Genomic DNA, 25,914 nt, shown 5'->3' with positions numbered 1-25,914 from the left:
AGCAAGACGTAGAAAAGGTCGGTTTAAAGTTTGATTTTGTAACGGCTAGGACTGCATCCATCTTAACTAATGAGAGTCAGAAAGCAATATGTCATGTTTTTCCTGATATAAAAAAAACTATGGTTTAATACTGTTCTTTTTTTAAATTTAGTATGTTTCTAATTATTTGGTCACAAATTATTAAAGTAAAATTGAATCAGAACATAATATTGAGAAATGTAAATGCAGTTTTAATAAAATATTACAGACTTGCAGAGTTTTCAAGTTCCCGCATTTTTACAACTTGATGTACCGACTTCATGGAACGAAACAAGAATTTGGGAATATCTCCAAGACCTGAGATTGAGCGGAACGTCCGATTCAATTATAAAAATAATTGCTGTAGCCCGTGAGGACCTTAATATGTATACAACGATGGATAGTGCAGTAATTGGAAATGCAAATTCACTTAAAAGTGAAATAAACACAATATTGTCTGGAATGCTTTCAGAGGTGGCAATTGATACAACACAAATGGCTGATATATCTGTCAATGTAACAATACCAGGTAAATTATGTATATGTTTTTCGTTTCTCTACGTATGCTATTTGTTTTATATCTTTATTCTCAAAAAAACAAATAACAAAGGTATAGAGCAGTCGGAAAGCTGACCCCAGTTTGACCCCGTTTCTTAACGCAACAATTGAAGTCATGTGATTACCATATGTGGACATTTTTTGGCCAAAAAAAAGATGCAGCTCAATTTTATGAATTAAATTTTGCAGTTTTTTGCATGAATTATAAACTAATTTGTTTCTAAGTGAGAATTCTTCAGTATATACGAAATATTTTCATCAACTCAATTATGGATTAAAAATATTTTTTTTTTTCTCAAAATGATTCTTCAATTCCAGATGTTGACCAACAAATGTGCTCACAAGAAATTAAAACCGAAATGTTCTTTCTTAACTTCTCGGAAACTAAGCTGAATTTAAATTATGTTATGTACATAAATTGGACTATGATATGTCAAATTTGTGGCACTTTATACAATGTAATACGCAAATGTGCCACTACGATATGTCGATATTTCGGACGAAGCGGGGCCGATGGTAATTAATGATTTATGTCCCTTTGTTTGACACTATCTTGAACTAGCTTTTGTTATATTAAGCACCATGTGCTGTTATTTCCATGTAAATATTATTATTGTATTAAATTTATTTTGATACTATAGACATGTGCAAAAAAATAGAGAAACACATTTTATCACTTTTCAGAACTTAGTCTTGAGCAGGCCATACATGTATGTGCCATAACTTAGAAATAATAATTTAACAGTATTATTCCAAGAATTAATTTAATATTGATAGTTTGGTTAGTATTTTAACTGCTGTTTCCGAATTATCTCGTCACAGAAATAAAATGTCTGCTACATTAATACAAGGGATAGCCAAAATATTCATGAATAATGGATTGAAACAGTCTTTCTTTGTTTCCCCGATTTTGTTTTTTGTCCATAGATTTATGAGTTTGAACAGAGGTATACTTTAAAGTGATCACAATGAAAGTTTTCTGAATGTAAATTCTTCATTATTTGAAATAAAAGGAAATTAGTTTGCAATCCTTGTATGAACAAACAAAACATGACAATAAATTTGGTCTCATTGATTCCATGCAAGTTATAATGAATGGACTAACATTATAAAAAACCCACTGAACCAATAAATAAATAGTGATAATCATGAAAATAGATAGGATTCATAAAGACTCAGTAATTTTTTTCGTTTTCTATTTAGAAAAATAATTATATAAATGTACTTCATAGCAGTTTCTACATGGGTGTTAAGTCAACAATCATGTCATTTGAATAAGTCACACTTCATGTCAGTATGAACATGCTTTGAATAAAATTGATTAAAATGTTATTGTACTATTTTCGTTTTCTGTAATAATAAGAATCATGCTTAAACAATTGAAACAAATCTATTTTTAACCCTAATGGCAAGTAAGAAAAAAAAAAATAAAAAAAAAAACAAATCCAAATTGGCGCCAAATAATTTTTTCCGCAACATTAACGCAATTTCATAAAGGCGTGTTTTAATATTGGTTTATTGTTGTCTTAAAGAAATAGCAACACATGTAGTTTCTAATGGCTTGCTTTCCGACTGAGAGACAATTATACATATTTCACAATTACATATTAAATAAGTAATGTACGGAAGTAGATAGAGGCATTCACAATTATTCACCCAGAAAAATTTAATTTGTTAGTAATCTCCTTAATAAGTTTACATAGTTCGTTCAGTTCAGTACATTTTTTGGTTTGATATTCATTAAGTCATAAAACTTCAATGTGTTTGGTCTCAATCTGCAGTAAAATGCAATACATTGTTTTCTACTGTTATCAAAAGATGAATAATGAAAAATGTAACGGTATTCATCACCAATGGCATCTAAATTACACAATGCAAATTTCCTGTTTTCTCTTTCTATGTTTTGCCATTTTCAAGTTTAAATTGGCAATTTCATGTTCGAAATTTATGAAATAAGGATATCGGCATGTCACCCAAAATATCTACATATCTATCAAACTCCAAAGCCTCTTTAAATAAACGATAGTTTAATGCTTTTGGTGATTCCTGTAGGCTTGCTAGCCATTTTTTTAAATTGGTCTTTTAAATTCTGTTTGATGGTTACATGTTGCCATGTTTTATTTACAAAAGTAGATATTGTCTCATACATATGACAAGCCACACGTGTCTAAATTGATTTGACTTGTTTTAACCATAAAGTATTGGTACCATATTTGGCAGTTATACAAAATATAAGACAATTTGTCCGGTGTTGCAGTTACCAACTTCATTCGTAACTTGATTGAAATATCTAATCGATATCATCCCAATTCACAATAAATCATAAATTCAGGAGTAGACTTTTTTTCTCCAAGTAATATATTACAAAATTTGATATGAACCCTCTCGATTTTTGAATTATTTCCCAATCCCCAAGCTTATATATAAAAGTATTGGTTTAACAATTTTATCAAACAGACAAGTTGGCATTCAATTGACATATTATGTACTCTACCTTTTCGAATATTATCATACAAAGCATGCGTTGCTTTTTCACATTGCTTTTTCTTTAGCTCTTGAAAGATTTCCTGACCTAGACAGTATTTCACCAAGATAAGTAAATTCACTCAGAATATCTAGTATTACATTATCATACTTAAAAACAATATTCTGCGATAGTCTATCTTGTGAAAAAATTACAATTTTACTTGTTTGCACATTTACTGTAAGTTTCAATAACTCACAATATTCATATAAGGAGTCCAGTTGTCTTTGTAAAACTATCGGAGATTCTGCCGTTAAGACATTATCGTCAAAATATAAAATGACAAACAATTTGAAAAAAAACGTATAACTCTATTTCTAACTCATCAGAGATTGTTCAAACACCTTCTATACTATTATTCTGTAAAAACAATTCCAGATCGTTAAGATAAAAGGAAAAAAGTATAGGAGAGAGATTCTCTCCCTTCCTAACACCATATAACAGGGGAAAAATTAGAAACATCTGAAAGTGAATACTTAATTTAATATTATTGTACATGTTGAGAATAACGTTATATATCTTTCCGTTAATCAAGTGTTTTATAAGTATTAACCAGATACCAGACCGCCAAATAATGTCAAATGCTTATGCAAAGTCCACGAATGTACAATACAGTTTCTTCTTTTTTCTATTTAGCAACTCAAATAATATGTGAATAACAAATATTTTGTCTACTGAGTAATAACCTTTTCTGAAGCCAGCCTGGTTTTCATTTAACATGTTTAATAATAAATAATCCTCTAAGAAAGAACTCAATCTATAATTTAAGACAGATGTGAAAATTTTACCCAGGCAGATGAGTATAGTAGTTGGTTTATAATTCTGGGGATCAGATTGGTCACCCTGATTTTTATAAAAAGGTATGATATTTCCCACAAGCCATATTTCAGGCAAAGTACCAGAATCAAAAATCATATTAAACAGTTTCACATAAACGGGTATAAAAATGTGTGATGTGCCTTTAATAAATTCATTGATTATTAAATCATCGCTACTGGCCTTTCCGTTTTTCAAGTCTCGTGTACACTTGATTATCTCATCTGCGATAATTTCTAAATTAAAAACTTCATTTTCACCTTGAATGTCATTCGGCTTAGTTGTGACGTCATTTGTATTCTCGGTGTTGTTTAAAATTTTGAAAAAAAAATAAACAGTACATTTTATGCTACACGTACGTTAGGTTTATATCTTTTCCCTATCCTATTGAACAGTTTTCAATATTCCCTCGGATTGTTTGTCTTTTATTTTTCTATATTCTCTCATCGATTTATCAATCTGGCGTTTATATTCCCGTTCTTTTTTTCATTTCTTCCCTTTTCGCTTCTGAACTATTACAGTAACTGTTATAATTTGTCTTTGCTCCCCTGTAAATCTTTCTCTTATTCCAACATTGCTTATAAACCATGGTTTGTCCCCCTTCTTGTCCAACGTTTTCTATGTACGACTCCCTTGGCTGGCATTATATGTACCTTAAACATTATCTGCATCATCCAAAAATATGCTGTTAATTTTTTCAACTACTTCGTTTATTTTGCCTTGAGATAAAAGGTTACTGTCAACTGATTCTAATTCGGCAACGAAATCTGAAATTTTGTCCTTCATTCTTTTTCTCAACATCCCATTTTTGTACCCGTTTTACTTCTCTTGTATTTTCTACGCTGTTTTCAACAATGTGAACATCTTCTTCAATACCATCTTTAAAATTTCAAGATAATATTAATTTAAATAAGATCATCTAGCACTGGTTAGAAGTATCATTTAACTTCTTATTTTCATTTGGATAATATTACTGGAAATTTTTACAGATTATCAATTTTTATATGCACTTTTAACATTTGCAAACATACATAATCCTTCGTGATGAACTTTTCGCGATATTGATGTTTGAATGTTTGAAATTTGCATATGTCATGTAAAAATGACAAAAATTCATGCTTCAATACATTCCCTGTACTTAGAACTTAAAAAATATGTTCGCACTTGTTTTTAACAATGCGTCTTTAATTAAAAGACACTTTTTGTGCGAACAATATTTATCATTGCTAGGGTTTTATTTATAAATTAACTGTTTACAAAATTTTGAATTGTTTGGAATACTAAGGCTTTTCTACCTCATGCATAGGTTACCTTAGCTGTATTTGGCTGTTTTTTTTCGGAATACTGGTCCTCAATGCTCTTCAACTTTGTACTTTATTTGGCCTTTGAACTTTTTTTGATTCGACCTTCACTGATGAGTCTTTTGTAGACGAAACGCGCGTCTGTCGTATATACAAAATTTAGTCCTGGTATCTATGATGAGTTCCTTAATGAATCCTGGAAATGAAGGTTTTATTTGAAATTTTGTTTTTTTATTAACATACTATATAGTAAAAAATCATTTCTGTAGATCACCGAAAGGGGAAGTGGTCTAGAACACAGTATTATTTTATTTAGGGGGTTCACTATACACGCAAATTGTTATTAGTCTTCACTTCATGGTTAATCGAGCAAATTTTATTAAAAAAGGCTTTTTACAGTTTTTTTTAATTTACTACGGGCTCATAAGGATCTTAAATCTGATTTTATTGCTGTGTCCACAATAGACACAGCAATATTATTCTACGTATTTCACCTGTATCGGTTTGGACAATTCCATGGACTATTCCAATACACACACCATTATGCTTAAGGGGTTTTCATATGTCATGTCAAGATGATATAGGCTATTTACCGTTGTTTGCCACAAAAAAAATCTGGTAAAGTCACTTTTCTGATATACCAATATAAATATAGTTAACATATTTATATATTTAATCTAACTGTGTTCATTGACCCGAATGTTTTAATGACAACACACACCTAAAATTCGTTTTGGTCTATTCCATGACATTTGCGCGGGAAATATTCATCAGAGACTTAATTTTAATGGACGTTCATTTGGAAAATTTTACTATCTATTTTATGTGAACAGTTGTCATATGTGTTTGTGTTTCGTAAATTTAAAGGATCAACGTTATTTAAATTCCGTATATCTTTATTTGACATCAGGTTTGTACGCATGTAGTCTCTTCTCTAGTCTATAATCTAAACTGAAGGTCGCGAAGGGACACATGTCATGATGACACGTGCTGCACAATCCCACACATTTCAACGAACAAAAAAGTTACTATTGAATAGACTTTATCAGCTGTTTATAGACATCTATATGCATTTCATTCCCTACTGTCAGTCATGATAACACTGGCATTAACAGCGGAAACCATGAATTTGCGGATCTATGGTCCGCAAATAGTCAAAAAATTTCAAAAGGACCTAAAGAGCTACGATACCGCAGCTATCGCCTGCTATGAACGATTCCATACAACATTGTAAATTAGGGGTTTACATTATGGACGATTCCAAATAACATTGTAGTTCAGGGGTTGTTTACATGTTTAGTCGTATCTGGTATCTTAATGAAAACGATGTACATTATTTCTACATATTTGTATATGTTGAAGGAAACAGCTCAATTTTATGATAATTTGGTATACAGAACATGACATAAGTTGTTTGTACAATTTTGGTGTGTATAAATGACCTACATTACAGCCCTGAAATTCTTGGTGCATTTAATGAGGGGGGATAGGAGGGTTTTACTCTTTAACGGATTTACTGTGCGCATGTAAATACTGGTGGAGGATATTCAGTGTATTTTTGGAAAATGACGCCGTCATTGTTCCATAACTGCCGACCTGAACTTCATTACATTGCTCTGCCTACCGCGCTTGGTTTCGTATTTCCTATTTTCCAAACAAACTGGAATCTGCTTGTGTTATCATTATGCATCATTGTGTAGTATTAAACCAGCAAGGACCCAGTTTACACTGGTTTTTGCTTGTTTTTAATAAAAATACCGTAGATAATGTATGATAATGCAAATGCATACTTAACCAAATATATTTTCGACATCGCATACTTAAAGTAAACAATGTCGAATATAACAAGAAAAAAGGTCCGTGTATTTAAGTCAGCCAAACAAAAAACCTTCTTCTTAACTCTATTTGTCCCTAATTACATCGTTATGTATATTTATTGCTGCAGCGTCGTGCCATTATTTCCGTCGTACAACAAAACGTATATCGTTACTGTAATATATGGATTAAGAACTAATAACACAGAAAATAGGATAATACATTCGGATGAATACGTATCTGCCTCTACTTCTGTTTTTCATGATTTTAAGGAATGCACTTATAGTTCTATTATACTAAGCAACAAACACATATTGAAATCATGAGGCGACGATGAAGATCTTACTGAAACCTTATGTAAAAAAAGTATAAAAAGTAAAAACGGTCCGTTAAATGACTATATTCATCAAACAGCAAAATGAAAATCGTTGTAAATATGATGTTTGAATAAATTTTAACCAATCTAGTTCTTTCTTTCAATAGTTCTTGCTTTTCCCAAAAAATAAAATGCAAAATGAGGTTTTATCAAGTTTTTTTTCGCGCTTTAGAAAAACGTATTTTTTATTAGCTTGAAATTCAAATCAAATGATTTCTGCATTTCATGCCAGTTCACCGGCTCTGAGTTACTTTGCTCCTATAACCTTCAATATACAAGGTATCATACCAGTGATATGAGTAATAATAGTTAGTACCAATATATGTCCAGTACTAGAACAAATAAGTAATGTGTAAAAAAGGTAGGTTCTATAATCCTGGTACTTTTGATAACTTTCTACAAGAAAAATGATAAACCTAGATAATTGGTTGGAAATTTTAACTTGGCCTCAGAAAATGACTAAATTGGCTATCTTGTATTTGGTTTCAAAAGTGTATGCATTGCCACGGCTCTTATTATTTGTTTCATGTTATTCGTATCAAATCAATCCCTAGTACAATGTAGTTGAAGGGACGAAAAAAACATATATACTTTGGTGTGTTGGATAGAGACATGACCATAGCAGTGTTTTTGCTTTTTCCAGGAAATTTGAGTGCTGAAACATTATGTGATGAAAAGATAACAACTATTTATGATAGTAAGTTCAACCATACATTAAAAGAAAAAGGACATTGTACTGCATACAGGTCTCAATATTCAAGGGAACTTCACTAACTTTTCTTGTGACCTTATTTGCATTTTAAATTATTGATCTGTTCGTAGAGAGAGTCGAAATATACCAAAGTGATATCCAATGTAATATTAGTATTACTGGTTTTCGATACCACAAATGACTTAAAACCTTTTACTAAATTCTTCGATAGATATACAGATTTTATTTTGATATTTGGTTGTACCTGTAGAAAACTTATTTCATATCGAATAGCACATCATCATGTTAACGGAGACGTGCTCAAAATTTAGAAACAATCCATGTTAACTTATCGATCCTTTAAATCAGCTTAAAGGTTACCAATTCAATACTGTAATAAGTTCCTTGAATATTGTTTTTATTGGTATTAGTAGTGATTTTGTTATCAGTAAATTAAAAGTAAACTAGGTATTAAGGTCATCAACATACGCACATTCATGAATGTGCAATATCTCGATACCTTTATATTGGTATTGTACAAGGTCGTGTTTTTCTCTGACTAGTTATGACGTCTTTAAACTAAATTCATTTGTTGTTGGATGCGTAATGATTGATAATTTAGAGTGAGATGACATTTGTTAAAGTTCACTTTGAACTAACTGCCTGTAACTGCGAGTACTTATAGATCTGTAATAAGCGTCTTTTTGTTGTTGGGATGCACAAGTACTCTACCACATCCACTCTGTGTTTTTGTATGTCTATGTCTAAACATCTAATGAGTTAAGCCTTTTTCAACTGATATGTATGCTTCGTTCTTATGTTGTACTGTTACATCATTGTTCCAGTTAAGGGAAAGGTTAGGATACCTCTAACGTTTTTTTTACCCCGCCACATTCTGTATGTATGTGCCTGTCTCAAGTCAGGAGCTTTTAATTCATTGGTTGTCGTTTGTTCCTGTGTTATATATTTGTTTTTCGTTCATTTTTTGTGTATAGATTAGACAATTAGTTATCTTTTTTGAATTGTTTTACATTTGTTATTTTGTGTCCTTTTCATAGCTGACTACAGGTTATGGGATAAGCTAATTGGTAAAGGCAATACTGTGACTAACACTTGTTTTTTCTGTGTCAATTGGTCTCTTGGCTATCGTACCATGTCTTCTTGTTTATATCACAAGTCAAAATGAAACTAATAAAGCCATAAGAAAAAATGAAAAAAATTACGATAGCAAAAACAACAGTACATAAAACCCAGTATAGCAAACTAATGATTCAGAAACACGGAACCCCTCCTCCTAAATGTGGTGATGATCTATTGTTACTTATTATATATATACAAGTAAGTGCTGCATTGACTTTGTCCAGAGTTTTTCCGCAGGACAAAACCTGTTATCATAATGATTGTTCAAACGTCGAACGAAAAACCAGATAACAATAATTGTTACTTTTGACACAGCATACTAGTCAATATTTATTAAAAAAAACAACATATTTATATACTTTGGTTGCCGATTGTGTCAATGAAATAATGTTTATTGTTTAAGAAGTGTTAGAGGAATTGCGTCGGAAATATTCAATCAGTGAAAAAAGCAGACATTCTCATTTTACTGAAGAACAGTCAAGAATAACATATGAACCTAAAGGTAAAAGTTTGCTCTTTCTTTAAATATATCTTATGTTAAGTTACATGTAAAGGCTCTTCATTTCAAATCAATTTACCTGTTTAATAATGTTTGAAACTCTGTAATGAGTTTTATTACTATTTTGCACTAACGATGGTTTGCTATGTTATTTAAAAAAGAATGGAAAACAACACGATTAATAATTTATTGCGTCGGAAGCGCTTTTCTGGATTTACCTTCATCAGGAAAACTCGAAGCGAAACATTTAAAATCCAAAATATGACAAGTACCGAAAAGAGCTATATGTCAAATTTGCAAATAAAATATTTTTAGACTAAACTATCAAAGGAACCAGGATTATAATTTAATACGCCAGATGCGCGTTTCGTCTACATAAGGCTCATCAATGACGCTCAAATCAAAATATTTATAAAGCCAAACTAGTATAACATTCGTTACTCTCCAGTAATATTCTTGTCATTGAAGATTTCCCGCACATTTACGTAAAGATGACGAAAAGCTCAGAGAGACACACGAAAATGGAGAGCACGTGGAACTGCATGGCAACACTTCCGGTAAAAACAATGTCGGATTTCACCACACAAAATAATCTTGAATTATGTGAAGGTCAGGATTATACTGTGCAAACACAATAAAAGGTAGGACAGAAGTGGATAGTTGGACAAGATTTTTATTCCGCTAATAAAAAAACATGATCTCGGGTAATCGCAGTCGATATTTAAGAAAAAAATGACAAAATTCAGTGTGCACATTTTACGTGACGGCGAATATAGTAAGGTATAATTTTAAATGTATTTAGGAAATGACATGGAGATGCATAAGGAAGAAGTAGTAGAAATTCAAGACAATCTTTCAGATGTTCAAGATGACAAAACAAGAACCACGGCTGACAATCTTGGTAAGTAAAACACAGAAACAGGTAGTGTGTGACAGAATAATTTTGAATCTATTAAAATTCAAATTGCAAAATATAGCGGTCATTCGGTCAATTACTATATTGCACTGTAGGGTTGAACTATTACACATGAATATAAGATATAACTGTTCCTGCTGTCAGTAATGTCTGTATTATAAAGCCAATCGGCGAATCAAGAACTTTTTGCAAGGGAGAGGGGGCCCGTAAACTGATCCAAGGGAGCCCGCTGAAGTCACGCTTCAGTGGTTCCCGATATAATCATCCAATTTTTTTCCAAGAAAGAGGGGACCGGGCCCCCTTGCGCCACCGGATCCACCTATGAAGCATGCAGACGACAATACCTTTGACAAAATAACACACATGTGTTAGTTTGCGACACATATAATGTTTTATTTTTGTGAAATCGTCTTATTTCTTAGTTCGTACGCATTTTTTTTTGCATATTTTATAATGTTCGGAAAGCTTAAGTTTCTGTTACTTAACTCACAATCAATCGAATAGCAGGGATTCGGATATATATATATGGGTTCGTGTTATTAACAATGTTTGCCTTAGATACCGTTCATTGGTGCCCAATTTATTTTTACATTCTTTTACAAAGAGATTGGTGAGATGAATAGGGAAGATGTGGTAGAGAAGACGAAAAAACGTTTATCTATTCACAATAGAAATTCAACAACTCAAGCTGAATTTATTGGTAAGTAAAACACAGAAACAGGTAGTATGTAATATATTTAGTTTGAATCTAATGAAAAATACATTGACAAAAGTGTTCTGGCATTTGGACATTTTAAAGATGTACTGCAGGGTGAACTGTTTTCTCTTCTTCTTATAAGAACAATAGATAATTCAAAATCATGATACCGGCAGTAATGTAGCCCAAAATTATGGGAAAAAACTCTTCATAGATGCAAACAAAGATACCTGTCAAAAGTTGTTTAAACATGATTTATTTATAGAAATAAAGATATCAATATATAAGTTCAGTACTGGAATGTTGGTTTCGAAACACTTAACGAATCCGTGTCTCTAAAGGGTTGGTTAATAAATATATGTACGCGCAACTTATTTTATCATACAAACTGCAAACAAGAAGATGTGGTATATAAAGGCAACAGTAGTATACCGATGTTCAAAACTCATAAATCCATGGACAAAAAACAAAATCGGGGTAACAAACTAAAACCGAGGGAAACGCATTATATATAAGAGGAAAACAACGACACGACACTGAAATATAACACACATAGAAACGGACCAAGCATCAGACAAAATACTACGAGAATAACAAATTTATCATCAAAACCAAATACATGAATTTGGGATAGACAAGTACCGTGACACGTTTTATCGCAATTAGAATTTACACTAAAAAATAAGAGAAAACAAACGACCCAACGTTAAAAAGTAACACACACAAAAACGAACAATAATATAACAATGGCCATCTTCCTAACTTGGTACAAGACATTTTAAAGGGAAAAAAATGGTGGTATGATTGCAATAAAATCAACGGTACCAATTTTGCACCAGATGCGCATTTCGACAATACATGTCTCTTCGGTAATGCTCGTGGCCAAAATATTTGAAATCCAAAGCACATATAAAAGATGAAGAGCTATAATCCAAAAGGTTCAAATAGTATAGCCAAATTCGTAAAAGGAATCAAAGCTTTGCATGAGGGAGATACATTCCTTAATTTATAATAATTCCTAATATTTTGTAACAGCAAATTTCAATAACACAAAAATCCGTATATTCATGCCAGTACCGAAGTACTGGCTATTGGGCTGGTGATACCCTCGGGAACTAATAGTCCACCAGCAGAGGCATCGACCCAGTGGTAGTAATAAAATCAACGGTACCAATTTTGTTGCACCAGATGCGCCTTTCGACAATACATGTCTCTTCAGTGATGCTCGTGGCCAAAATATTTGAAATCCAAAGCATATATAAAAGCTGAAGAGCTATAATCCCAAAGGTCCAAAAAGTATAGCCAAATTCGTAAAAGGAATCAGGGCTTTGCCTGAGGGAGATACATTCCTTAATTTATAATAATTCCTAATATTTTGTAACAGCAAATTTCAATATCACAAAAAATCCGTATATTCATGCCAGTACTGAAGTACTGGCTACTGGGCTGGTGATACCCTCGGGGACTAATAGTCCACCAGCAGAGGCATCGACCCAGTGGTAGTAATAAAATCAACGGTACCAATTTTGTTGCACCAGATGCGCATTTCAACAATACATGTCTCTTCAGTGATGCTCGTGGCCAAAATATTTGAAATCCAAAGCATATATAAAAGATGAAGAGCTATAATCCAAAAGGTCCAAAAAGTATAGCCAAATTCGTAAAAGGAATCAGAGCTTTGCATGAGGGAGATACATTCCTTAATTTATAATAATTCCTAATATTTTGTAACAGCAAATTTCAATAACACAAAAAATCCGTATATTCATGACAGTACCGAAGTACTGGCTACTGGGCTGGTGATACCCTCGGGGACTAATAGTCCACCAGCAGAGGCATCGACCCAGTGGTAGTAATAAAATAAACGGTACCAATTTTGTTGCACCAGATGCGCATTTCGACAATACATGTCTCTTCAGTGATGCTCGTGGCCAAAATATTTGAAATCCAAAGCATATATAAAAGATGAAGAGCTATAATCCAAAAGGTCCAAAAAGTATAGCCAAATTCGTAAAAGGAATCAGAGCTTTGCATGAGGGAGATACATTCCTTAATTTATAATAATTCCTAATATTTTGTAACAGCAAATTTCAATAACACAAAAAATCCGTATATTCATGACAGTACCGAAGTACTGGCTACTGGGCTGGTGATACCCTCGGGGACTAATAGTCCACCAGCAGAGGCATCGACCCAGTGGTAGTAATAAAATAAACGGTACCAATTTTGTTGCACCAGATGCGCATTTCGACAATACATGTCTCTTCAGTGATGCTCGTGGCCAAAATATTTGAAATCCAAAGCATATATAAAAGATGAAGAGCTATAATCCAAAAGGTCCAAAAAGTATAGCCAAATTCGTAAAAGGAATCAGAGCTTTGCATGAGGGAGATACAAACCATAATTTATAATAATTCCTAATATTTTGTAACAGCAAATTTCAATAACACAAAAAATCCGTATATTCATGCCAGTACCGAAGTACTGGCTACTGAGCTGGTAATACCCTCGGGGACTAATAGTTCACCAGCAGAGGCATCGACCCAGTGGTAGTAATAAAATCAACGGTACCAATTTTGTTGCACCAGATGCGCATTTCGACAATACATGTCTCTTCAGTGATGCTCGTGGCCAAAATATTGGAAATTCAAAGCATATATAAAAGATGAAGAGCTATAATCCAAAAGGTCCAAAAAGTATAGCCAAATTCGTAAAAGGAATCAAAGCTTTGCATGAGGGAGATACATTCCTTAATTTATAATAATTTCTAATATTTTGTAACAGCAAATTTTAATAACACAAAAATCCATATTTTCATGCCAGTACCGAAGTACTGGCTACTGGGCTGGTGATACCCTCGGGGAATAATAGTCCACCAGCAGAGGCATCGACCCAGTGGTAGTAATAAAATGAACGGTACCAATTTTGTTGCACCAGATGCGCATTTCGACAATACATGTCTCTTCAGTGATGCTCGTGGCCAAAATATTTGAAATCCAAAGCATATATAAAAGCTGAAGAGCTATAATCCAAAAGGTCCAAAAAGTATAGCCAAATTCGTGAAAGGAATCAGAGCTTTGCATGAGGGAGATACATTCCTTAATTTATAATAATTTCTAATATTTTGTAACAATGTATCATAAATGATTGAATGAATTTGTTTTCGACAATATTCTGTAGGACTGAGGATCTAACCAATAAACGATTCCTTAATCAAATATAAACAGATATATTTTGATACAATCTGAATCTCTTTGTAGACATGGTTTCAACGGAAAAAACAAACTACTGCAAGCTAGTGGCATTGCTAGTCGATACTGCATGTCATGTTATCTGGACATATATGAGAAAACAAATACTTGGTTCCTCTAGTTTTGAGTCATTTCTAAATATGATCGAGGAAAAGCACAAATTGATTCACGCGTACGAAACAAATGAATGCTGTAAATGTGTGTTTGAATTGATAAAAGGTTCAAAATTAATCTCCAGAAAGCAGTTACTTATATTGTATAAATCAGATGTATCTAAACAGATAAAAAATCACGCAAAATATATCGACGGGAAAGTTGTCCGAGTCTGTACCTGTAACTATGTTGCAATAAAAGATATAGATGTGAAAACCATTGATATAACACTTGCAAGCCATATTATTTTAAAATGTGGAAAACAAGAATTAGGGCTACATAATTGGATAACGCAAATAAAAGAGGTGCGCAATGAGATATTCCATATATCAGATATGCAAACAGTTTCAGATAACAAATTTAACAGGAAATGGGAAAAGGTTAAAGGATCTATATTGGGAATAGCTCAACTTATAAACTGTAAATTTGCAGAAATAACCAAGAAAAAGATCCAACAAACTAAAACGATTACTTGTATTCCTGATTATATGCTGAAGTATGAGATTCTTTGTCGTGACTACTGGAGAAACAAATGTGCCGAATTTGAGGTACATTATTGTAAGAGGATATTTGTAATGTGTCCGTTTAATACGACAATAATCTGGAAAAGGAGGTTTAAACTATAATTCTTATGGTGTTATTTTGTTACACGTTCAAGCTGAAATTCTCCTTTAACATGTGCAACACATCTTTACCTTAAAGCTCCCTCCTTCAACATGTTCAGAAAAAAATATTTAGTGGAAACATATTTTTTGCAACACAGGTCCGCTTTCAACTCACATATAAATTTTTTCTGACAGAATACATGTAAGTTACGTTTGGTTGAGATTCTATAAATGGATAAAATGGATTTGAATGCAATTTGAAGCCAAGTTGTCGATGTTTTTCTAATTCTGTTTAAAAAACGATATCAAACTGAAATGAAATATTTAAAATTGCTAATTATGTTTTTTTTAAAGAGAGCTCAGATTGAAAATTTCCCAAATCAAGCAGAGGCTCTTCACATACACTGTCCAAAGGTCTGCAGTACATCCATTGGAAGAGATTCCCAGAAAACCATGGAGGAAATACGTAAATATCCAGAATTATAAACCTACCTTTTTTTCGAGTATAAAATTGACCCAATCAGCGAACATTGAACAACTTTACAGGATTCGAAATCATACACAAACATCTATATATTAAAACTTTTGGGCTTTACATCAAAGTAAAAAGAAATTTAAAAAACATACACAAGTTCCGTGATGGCTATTATATTATATAACTGAATTAAGATTTGGATACATTGATATTGTTATGGGAAATATTTTCTGTAAATGGAAAAAGACAGACAGTTTAAATTTCAATCACGACTGAAGATTTAAGATTTTAAATTATTCACAAAACCGAGGTAGAAGGAGTTTTAGTAATAATTCTATCAAGTGGTTTACTTTAATATGTACCCTTTTAGATAACTGTTTATGATTGTTATATATTAGTTTCATTATTTTATATATTGTATGTTAACAATAGTACAATCAACAGCGAGATTTAAATGTAAATATTTTGACAACATCGAAAAAATGAAAAAACACATATATGAAGTCTTGTTTATCATGTTTATTATTAACAATAAACAACGAAAATCCAAACACTTGTGTATATCTGCGTCCATTCGTTTTATGAAATATCAAAAACAAAAAACAAAAAACGAAAGTGTTTTCATTTTTCGTTTTTTATTTCTTAAAAACCAAAATGAAAAACAAGAGTATTTTCGTTTTTCGTTTTTGATTTCACAAAAGCTGAAATTAAAAAATGAAAGTGTTTCCATTTTTCATTTTTGATTTCACAAAAACAAAACATACATCACGAAAAACGAAAGTGTATCTATTTTATCTTACTAACACTTGAAAAAATGACAATGTTGTAATTTGTCATTCATTTAAAGGTCGTTAAAGTATACATGCACAGCGGTTGTCAGATCAATACTACTTTAATCGAAGATTATGTCAACGGATGCAAAAGTCGTAATCAATCTTAACAATATGGGTGCATGATCTTTACTTTTAACTTTGGAGAGGTTAATCTAATATGATAATACTGAAGAGTAACTAGCCTCTTTTACAAATAAAGCAAACTTGATATTGTTGGCGAGGTCAGGAAGGGCTCAAATTTTAATCTATTTTCTTAAGTTCTGGTCTCAGAGCAAAATATATAGATACAGTGTAAGACTTTCAGTATTTACATGTATAAACAATATCAAAAGACATATGTAGGATGATGAAAAAAATAATGTAATCCACAAAGTCAAGTGTGTGGCCATTGTTAGTTTAAATAGTTATCAAAGGTACAAGGATTATAATTTAGTACGCCAGACGCGCGTTTCGTCAACATAAGACTCATCAGTGACGCAAATATCAAAACATATTTATCAATAGTAGAGTGGAAATTTTCTCCCTGCAACGGGGATCGAACCAGGAACTTAATGTATTTGCATAGTCCGATGCACTAATAGTTATCAAAGATACCAGGATTATAATTTAGTACGCCAGACGCGCATTTCGTCGACATAAGACTCATCAGTGACGCTCATATCTAAATAGTTTTTCGAACTATTCAAAGTTTTGTAAACAGGAAATTAATCAAAATGACCACATAATTGATATTCATGTCAACACCGAAATGCTGACTACTGGACTGGTGATACCCTCGCGGACGAAATTCCACCAGCAGAGGCATCGGCCCAGTGGTGTAAATAGTTTTCAAAGGATTATAATTAAGTACGACATACGCGCGTTTCGTCTACATAAGACTCATCAGTGACGCTCATATAGAAATAATTTTAAACCAAACAAATACAAAGTTGAAGAGCATTGAGGATCCAAAATTCCAAAACGTTGAGCCAAATACGGCTAAGGTAATCTACGGCTGGGATATCAAAATCCTTAGTTTTTCGAAAAATTCAAAGTTTTGTAAACAGGAAATTTATAAAAAAATGACCACATAATTGATATTCATGTCAACACCGAAGTGCTGACTTCTGAGCTGGTGATACCCTCTGGGACGAAACGTCCACCAGCAGTGTCATCGACCCAGTGGTGTAAATAGTTATCAAAGGTACCAGGATTATAATTTAATACACCAGACGCGCGTTTCGTCTACATTAGACCCATCAGTGACGCTCATATAGAAATAGTTATAAATCAAACAAATACAAAGTTGAAGAGCATTGAGGAAGGTAATCTATGCCTGGGATATAAAATCCTTAGTTTTTCGAAAAATTCAAAGTTTTGTTAATAGAAAATTTATAAAAATGACCACATAATTTATATTCATGTCAACACAAAAGTGCTGACTACTGGGATGGTGATATCCTCGGGGAAGAAACGTCCACCAGCAGAGGCATCGACCCAGTAGTGTAAATAGTTAACAAAGGTACCAGGATTATAATTTAGTACGCCAGACGCGCGTTTCGTCTTCATAAGACTCATCAGTGACGCTCATATCAAAATAGTTACAAACCAAATAAATACAAAGTTGAAGAGCATTGAGGATCCAAAATTCAAAAAGGTTGTGCCAAATACGGCTAAGGTAATCTATGCCTGGGATAAGAAAATCCTTAGTTTTTCGAAAAAATCAAAGTTTTGTAAACAGGAAATTTTAAAAATGACTACATAATTGATATTCATGTCAAAACCGAAGTGCTGACTACTAGGCTGGTAATACCCTCGGGGACGAATGTTATTTTTGTATAATGAGGATCAATGGTCTAGTTCCTCGTTCAAGACCCTCCAGCTCCTTTTAAGATGAAGAAGAGGAATAAAAGCCCTGTTCATAAATAATTTGTATTTTTTATATATATATTATGTGCGATTTTGTCCCGTGTACATTTACTCCACATCTCATTATTTTCTATTTCGGACCTGGACACGGCTCAATGCTAGTTTAGCCCTCCAGTGTTAAAGGTCATATGTTTTTTTTTTAAATTAATTGAGTTATTCTCTGAGGTCAATGCAATTTTTCATATGGTTCGGGTACCTCAATTCTAAAGTGACGACATGTTAGTATCAGTAGAAAATAAATAACAAGTTCACGCTGAGTATTTTTAACAGGGGTGCAGGTTATCTTTAGTTTCAGTACTTTCCGCAATTTGGCACTGATCTTATGGTTTTCCCTGTCATGTATAGACTACCTGACATAACTAGAATGATGTTTTAATATTGAGATAATAGGATGTGGTATTCTTACTAAAGAGGCAACTATTCATTAAGAACAATTGATGTTGATGTAAATAGCTAAGAATAACCTTGCAGATTTTATTAATTATCAAACCACATATCTTATTGTAAGCTGTTTTTATAATTTTGCTTAATTCTTGCTTTTGTTTTAAACAGAAAATATTCATACTATTGTTGACAACATCAATATACTGATCAAAGTTTTTGGGAATGAACAAGACATGAATACATTAATGGATATAGAATCAATGAAAAAAGGTATGGTTTTTAACAGAAATTCCTTATTGTCATATAGGTATGATACTTGTGACAATTACAATTATTCACAACAACAACATATCAATTGATTTGAATACATTTATACATATATTGAACAATTGTTCATGATGGTTAAATACTCGTTTCAGTATTTTGTGCTACATTACCTGACATTTTTATCTGACAAGAACTGCAAGGAACCTGCGCAGAAGTTATTTAAAAGATTTTCATAGTATTATGAATATAAAGTTTAGTTGGTAATCAATCAAACATTCAGGATTATATAAGTACCGATTATCGGGTTATCTGCATGTTGATATCGTAAAATATCAGCTGCGAGACATAATATGAAGTTTTTTGTCGAGTGAGCGTAGCGAACGAGATCAAAAAGCCTTCATATTATGTCGAGCAGCTGATATTTTACAATATCAATATGCAGATAATCTGATAATCGATTTCTCGGGCTATATTTGCGTGTTTCAGAAGTGTTTTCCTTGTTTCACCAGCACACAAAAGATGACTTGATAAGTTCGGGTCAAAGTTATTAACGTCGGTGCAAACATTGTGACGTCGCTGATATGTCCGGGTCAAAGTTATTAAGGCCGGGTCAACGTATTTGACGTCACAAAAACATGATACGGAATAATATTAAGAGCTGAACAGAGTGATATAGACAGTGGGACGACCGATAAAGTATTTTATTCTGCATCTTGTCACAATTATAACATAATTTTGCCATATATCTATCATTATGACTAATATATGATATGGAATTGTTTAAACATAGTCATATTTGTGATAGCTGATTGTATAAAGTCTGACATATTGATTCATCCACTATTCGGCCGTTTTGACATATTTTTTATATAATCAGAAAACCAACATCATATAAATTTGTTTGCACATAACATACAGGAAAAGGCACATTATTCATATTATATAAGGACATTAATTTGCACATCATATAAGTATAACTGCACATCGTATCAGTATATTTGAACACCATAATAGGATATTTGCACATCTGTAAGTACAATTTACACATCATATAAGTATAATTGCACATTATGTCAGTATATTTGAACACCATATAAGGGTATTTGCACATACTTGACACCCTATATAGGTGTTTACACAAAATGTAATATCAAGTACACATTATATAAAGGTAAGTATCATCATAGAATGAAAATTGGCATGACAAAACAGTTTTGAAGTTCCATTATCAGAAAAAATTAGAAAAAATACATTATATCCATTTTTTTGGTACAGTATTTTGATTCTTAACTATTTTAATGCAATAAATGGAGAGCGAGAAGATATGCTATCATAATTAGATGATTACAAATTGTCAGCTTCATCTTTATGTGTTGCTGTCTTATTTGTGTATAATATCGACATCATGTAATAATGTAAAACTAGGTTTTAAGAAACGTTGTATTAATCATTAAACTAGTTTTTCCTTGATTTTCAAGACTATCAGAGAGTCCATGTTCCCGTTTTCATGCAACTTGACCTACCAGCTTCATGGAACAGAACCACAGTTTTGCAATATCTCGACGAATTGAGGTTGAACAGAACATCTGATATGAACATACGAATTATGGCAGTTTCACCTGATGACCTTAAAGTTATTTCAGAGATGGCAAGGACCGTTCTTAGAAAAGTAGATTTACTTAAACAAGAAGTCAACATGATTATTTCTGGAATGCTTGCATATGCAGCAATTGACACGAAACACATTGCTGAAGTTGCAGTTAGTCTAACAATACCAGAGATTACAGGTACAGAAACAAATGTGGTTGTTATCTTTTTGCTAAGGAAACATATCATTTTCCATGGCATTGTATCAGAAATAAAACTATTTAATACGATTAGGAGTTGTTACAATGAATAAACAATAAACAACAACAACAACAACAACAACAACAACAACAAAAAACAACAAAACAAACATAAAAATATTTTAGCAAAGGGGTCAGCCAAAAGAGTTTAATAGATATTATATTTGACGATGACGTAATTTTTGTTCATAATTAAATATACACACTTCATATAGTATACACTTCACGATAAATTAAAATCAAGTAAATATAGATACAATAACGACCAAAATAAAATCAACACTGTAAAACTTTATTTGACAGAATCGCACCACATGATATACATGCACTAGGAATATACGAAAGAAAAAAGTTAAAAAAACAAATTGGCGAACAATATCTTCACTTCAATAGCAGAACAAATCCCCATCCTCAACTCATACCCTTCTAAACAAAACGCACCCCAAAACAAACCTCAACACAGTCAAAATTACACAAATTGGTACATATTTGAAAATACTTGTATATGATAAGGTAGCCTTTTCTCTACAAATTTGTATAAAACACCCTTCAAAACATTGATGATACACCGGCATTTGTTAATTATTCTACAAGATCTATGATAAATTTATTGTATTTGGATTTGTTAATTCTACCTAAATTACATAAACTTATTCTAACTAATTTAAAATATGTTTTAAGTCATATACATATACCAGTTTTGGATTATATCATCTTAAATATGAGACCAATTTATTTTTTGCAGATTCGATACCATTTCAGTTGTTTTTCAAGCCTGATATTCAACTAAGATCAAAGTTTCAACTACAATCAATTCGAGATTTCGGAAATCGTGATTGTACAATCACCAATGACTTTTTGGTGTTTACTGATCATGTCTGCATTCGATTACTCATCTACAATTTAAACGGAAGTTATATTCGAACCATCCGATTGTTTGCTAAACCTGTGAAAATAATGGTAACAAATCAAAACGATGTTGCTGTTTCATATTATAATAGAATGGTTATATACATTATCAATATCAACACTGGACAAGTAAAGGATATTGTTGAAACACGTGGTAATACTGGCGGAATATCTTATCAAAACGGATTGATGTATGCTGTTATTGATTACCAGACGATAGATGTAATTGATCTGACAGGAAAATTAGTCCGATCTTTAAATCGACCTAATAATAACATGCTTGAATCAACGATTGAATGTTTATCAGCTGATACAGACAGCTTGTTCCTGACATATCCCTTAACTAATACTATATACTGTTGTGACTTGAATGGAGTAGACAGATGGACATTTACTGATGATAATATGCTTAATCCGAGTGGGATTACAACAGATCAGAATGGTAATGTGTATGTGTCTTGTTATAAATCAAACAATATTGTAGTGGTATCACCTGATGGTAAACATTATAAAGAACTACTTACTGAGAAAGATGGACTGTATAACCCGACAGGGATATATTACGACAAGTTAAACGACTGTCTGCTGGTGTGTAATGGTGGGAATTGTAATACATTTCTGTTTGATATAAAACATTCAGTAAAAAAATGATAGAATGTGATTTAAGTGATAGAATCTATATGTTTTTTTTAATTACATAACACATTAGAAAATAAACTTTATCAGTTAATGTCTGATATGCTACTTAACAGATATATCATGTTAAGGAGGGGTATTTGCGAAAAATACCAGTCGAGAGAATGTTAAATTTTACGAGCCGTAAGGCGAAGGAAATTCAATTTCAAGACTGGTATTTTTTTACTCGCAAATACCCCTCACGAACATGATTTATCTGTTTCATTACACCGAACGTTAATGTCCTAAAACGCATTGATGATCGTGACGTTACAAGCGTCAAGTCTGATAGAGTATTTCTTGCCAAATACAACGGTAGAGCGGGTAAAAAAGGCAAATCCTTTTGGCAAATACACCGGCGGCGTTCAAAAATGAACGATCGTCGTTTGATAACAGTGAATTGGTGAAAAATACACTGGCTATCAACCAATCAAAACCCAGGATTCTTACATAAGGTGTTATTATTCTTTATAACATATGTAAATAGATGCTTCAATATGCTTTTTTGAATAAATTTTATAAAAGAAAAATGTCACGATGGTGACTATTACTAGAGGAGCAGAACTCAACATTGTATTGCTCCTTTTTTGTAGCGCCTTCATTCTTTCTAATTCATTAGTTTGATGTGTAATGATATTTTGAATGACGATATTTTCGTTATTTTTATTTGGATATGAGGAGTTGTTTGTTTTTTCGATATATGCATTTTGATCTGCCTTTGATTACTTCCGTTTCTGAGATACATCTTAATGTTTTGATTTTTTTCTGATTAGTTGATCATACGAGCAGATAACCGATAATCTAAAAGTTCATAACAACTATCTTGATTCTAGTAAGCTAACAGTTTAAATGATTTGCTATTTTAAGGAACACTGTCTTGACTTGGTATTTCAGTTTGGATGGAAAATGGGTTGCTGCTCATTGTCCATTCTTATAGGCAACATAAAGACATTAAAATGTTAATATATTTTTAAAAGAGTAGGGGCATTAAGGCCTGGTTTTGGCCCAAGAAAATAAAATGTTTGACAAGTTTTTCAAATTGGCACATAATGTTTAGAAATGCACCTGTGCATTGGGTCATGAACATAAATGAAAATCATCAAGATTTTTATATAATGACGTCACAATTACGTCATAATACGTTGAGTTTTCACCAAAAAAAAATACACAATTTATGCAGTCTATAATGACTCTTGGGAGATATTTTTTTCCAGTCCATATCCACCGATACACAAGCCGATCAGTTGTACACATACATGTTAATGATTAAGACAGTTGTGTTTTAATTTGGATTCCCTTGTCTCGTTGTTGAAGATTTGCGAATACTCGCAGGTAAAATAAGTTCATAATTATAATCTGTCTTAATCAGATTGCCGAAAAAAATGAGACTTGTAACTGAAAACTTAATGCAATCGACAATTGAAAAGTAAATGTGGTTATGTTGCCTTCAGTCTATATAAGAGAAGTCAATAAAGGCCTGTTGGGAAGAACAATTGGCATTGGCATACCAATTGTGACGTCAAAACGTTTGCACATCACATTCCGTTTTTCTCTATTTTAGTAACGCGAATTTTTAAATCATTATGCATTTCAAAAAGTGCATAACATATATATATCAATCTGAATTAGATATGGAAAAAAAATAGTTCCGAAATTGTAACTTTAATCTTAATGAAATCTACAATCAAAAAGTAGATAATGTTCTCTTAAGTCATTATGATAGCAGTCAAGGGAAGCCAGTTGGGTAGAATATTTGTTATTGGTGACGATAATTGTGACGTCAAAACGTACGCGAATCAAATTAAGCGTGACTCATTCTTGGTTATGCGCTTTTTAAATTGTCATATACATATGAATTTTTTCTAGCTTTAAAACCACATACAATTTATTAATTATATTTGAAACATTAAGAATTGGTCAGAAAATTAGAATCAACACATATCGTTACGGTTGAAGCAATCGGAACAAAGCAAACGTTAGGACTTGCATGAAAACTAATCGAACGTAAAATTAAAATTATAGTTACATCTTAAAAGATTACAAATCCAGTAAACAGTCTAATTCGGTAGGTCATATACATGAAAGGGAAGGAGATTGTAGTTACGACGTAAGGAAAATATCTGATATCATTTGTGAAACGGTTATTTCATAACGGTCAATCAACTCGTGATGGCTTCCGTAAAAATTTACGAAGGGATGATTTCAACTTCACCATTTGGAACTCTTGGTTTAAAAGCTTCTATGTGAGCAGCAACCCTCTTTCAAGAAAATCATGATATGAAATGCAAGCACAGGAATATCGTATCAATTGGGAGATATATACCCCGTATGCAGGTCCTGCTGGAATGTTGCTACTTGGAAATGGAAAGTTCACAATTTGAAAGCTGAAATAATCTCTTTTGTCGTAAAGTTTTGTTTTCAAACGACCCTCATTGTCAATTTCTAGATGTAAGTCAAGATATGAATCCGACTTAACTGTATCTGTAGTATACTTTATCTCTAGTTCGATGAGATAGATGTGTTTCAAATAGTCACCAAATTTGGAATTGTTTAGTGTAAGAACTGAAGGTGCATCTTGTAATGATTAGACAAATTGGTTGCTATTCAACAAATCTTTGCAGAATTCATTACTCAGTCGTGAAACAAAGTCATGTTCTCTTGTATAAAATGACCAGAGGGGTCATATCTAAATGTTTCGGTATATACTTTAAACCAAACTAAACATTTGATATGACTGTCTCACGATTATCGAGAGCAAAATGAAATACAGCGGTATTTTGTATTTTTTTAGTAATTATGATTACCTATTTTATGCATAAAGTATTAATGAAGATCGTTTGCTATCTATGGTTTTTGTTTTCCTTTTTGACTTGTCATTACACTGAGATGACACATAGATTTATCATTACCAAATCTACCATTGACAATACATAAATTTACACATTTGTAAGATAAAGATTACGTGTTTATCCCGTCATCTCCGTCGATATGCTCTTGTAGTTATTATTATGCTAATACTGTAAACCAACTTATTTTCGCGGATACTTAATTTCGCGTTTTACCCTTTTAAGACCACTTCGCGATTTTCTAAAGTTCTATACGGAATGATCCATGTATAACATATTCGCGACAATTAATATTCGCGTTGTAATTCTATTCGCGAAAATGAGTTGGTTTACAGTATATCAATCGAAAATTTAATTTACATAAACAATGAAGATAGTAAAAATATACAGTGAGAAAAGCGATAAATAAT

General features: G+C 32.2%; 1 protein-coding gene across 1 annotated transcript; it reads left to right on the top strand.

Annotated features, from left to right (window-relative positions):
* The first annotated feature begins 251 nt into the window (after positions 1-251).
* LOC134693739 (uncharacterized) lies at positions 252-22,747 on the top strand. Its single transcript, XM_063554640.1, has 10 exons — positions 252-547; positions 8,052-8,105; positions 9,643-9,741; positions 10,541-10,639; positions 11,259-11,354; positions 14,612-15,303; positions 15,715-15,826; positions 19,129-19,230; positions 20,706-21,014; positions 21,820-22,747. The coding sequence occupies exons 1-10, from the start codon at positions 403-405 to the stop codon at positions 22,632-22,634; spliced, it is 2,523 nt and encodes an 840-aa protein (XP_063410710.1). The 5' UTR covers positions 252-402; the 3' UTR covers positions 22,635-22,747.
* The last annotated feature ends 3,167 nt before the right edge of the window (positions 22,748-25,914 follow it).

Source organism: Mytilus trossulus, chromosome 12 (assembly GCF_036588685.1).
Source record: "Mytilus trossulus isolate FHL-02 chromosome 12, PNRI_Mtr1.1.1.hap1, whole genome shotgun sequence".
Lineage (NCBI taxonomy): Eukaryota > Metazoa > Mollusca > Bivalvia > Mytilida > Mytilidae > Mytilus > Mytilus trossulus.
This window is presented reverse-complemented; position numbering and strand designations above follow the sequence as displayed.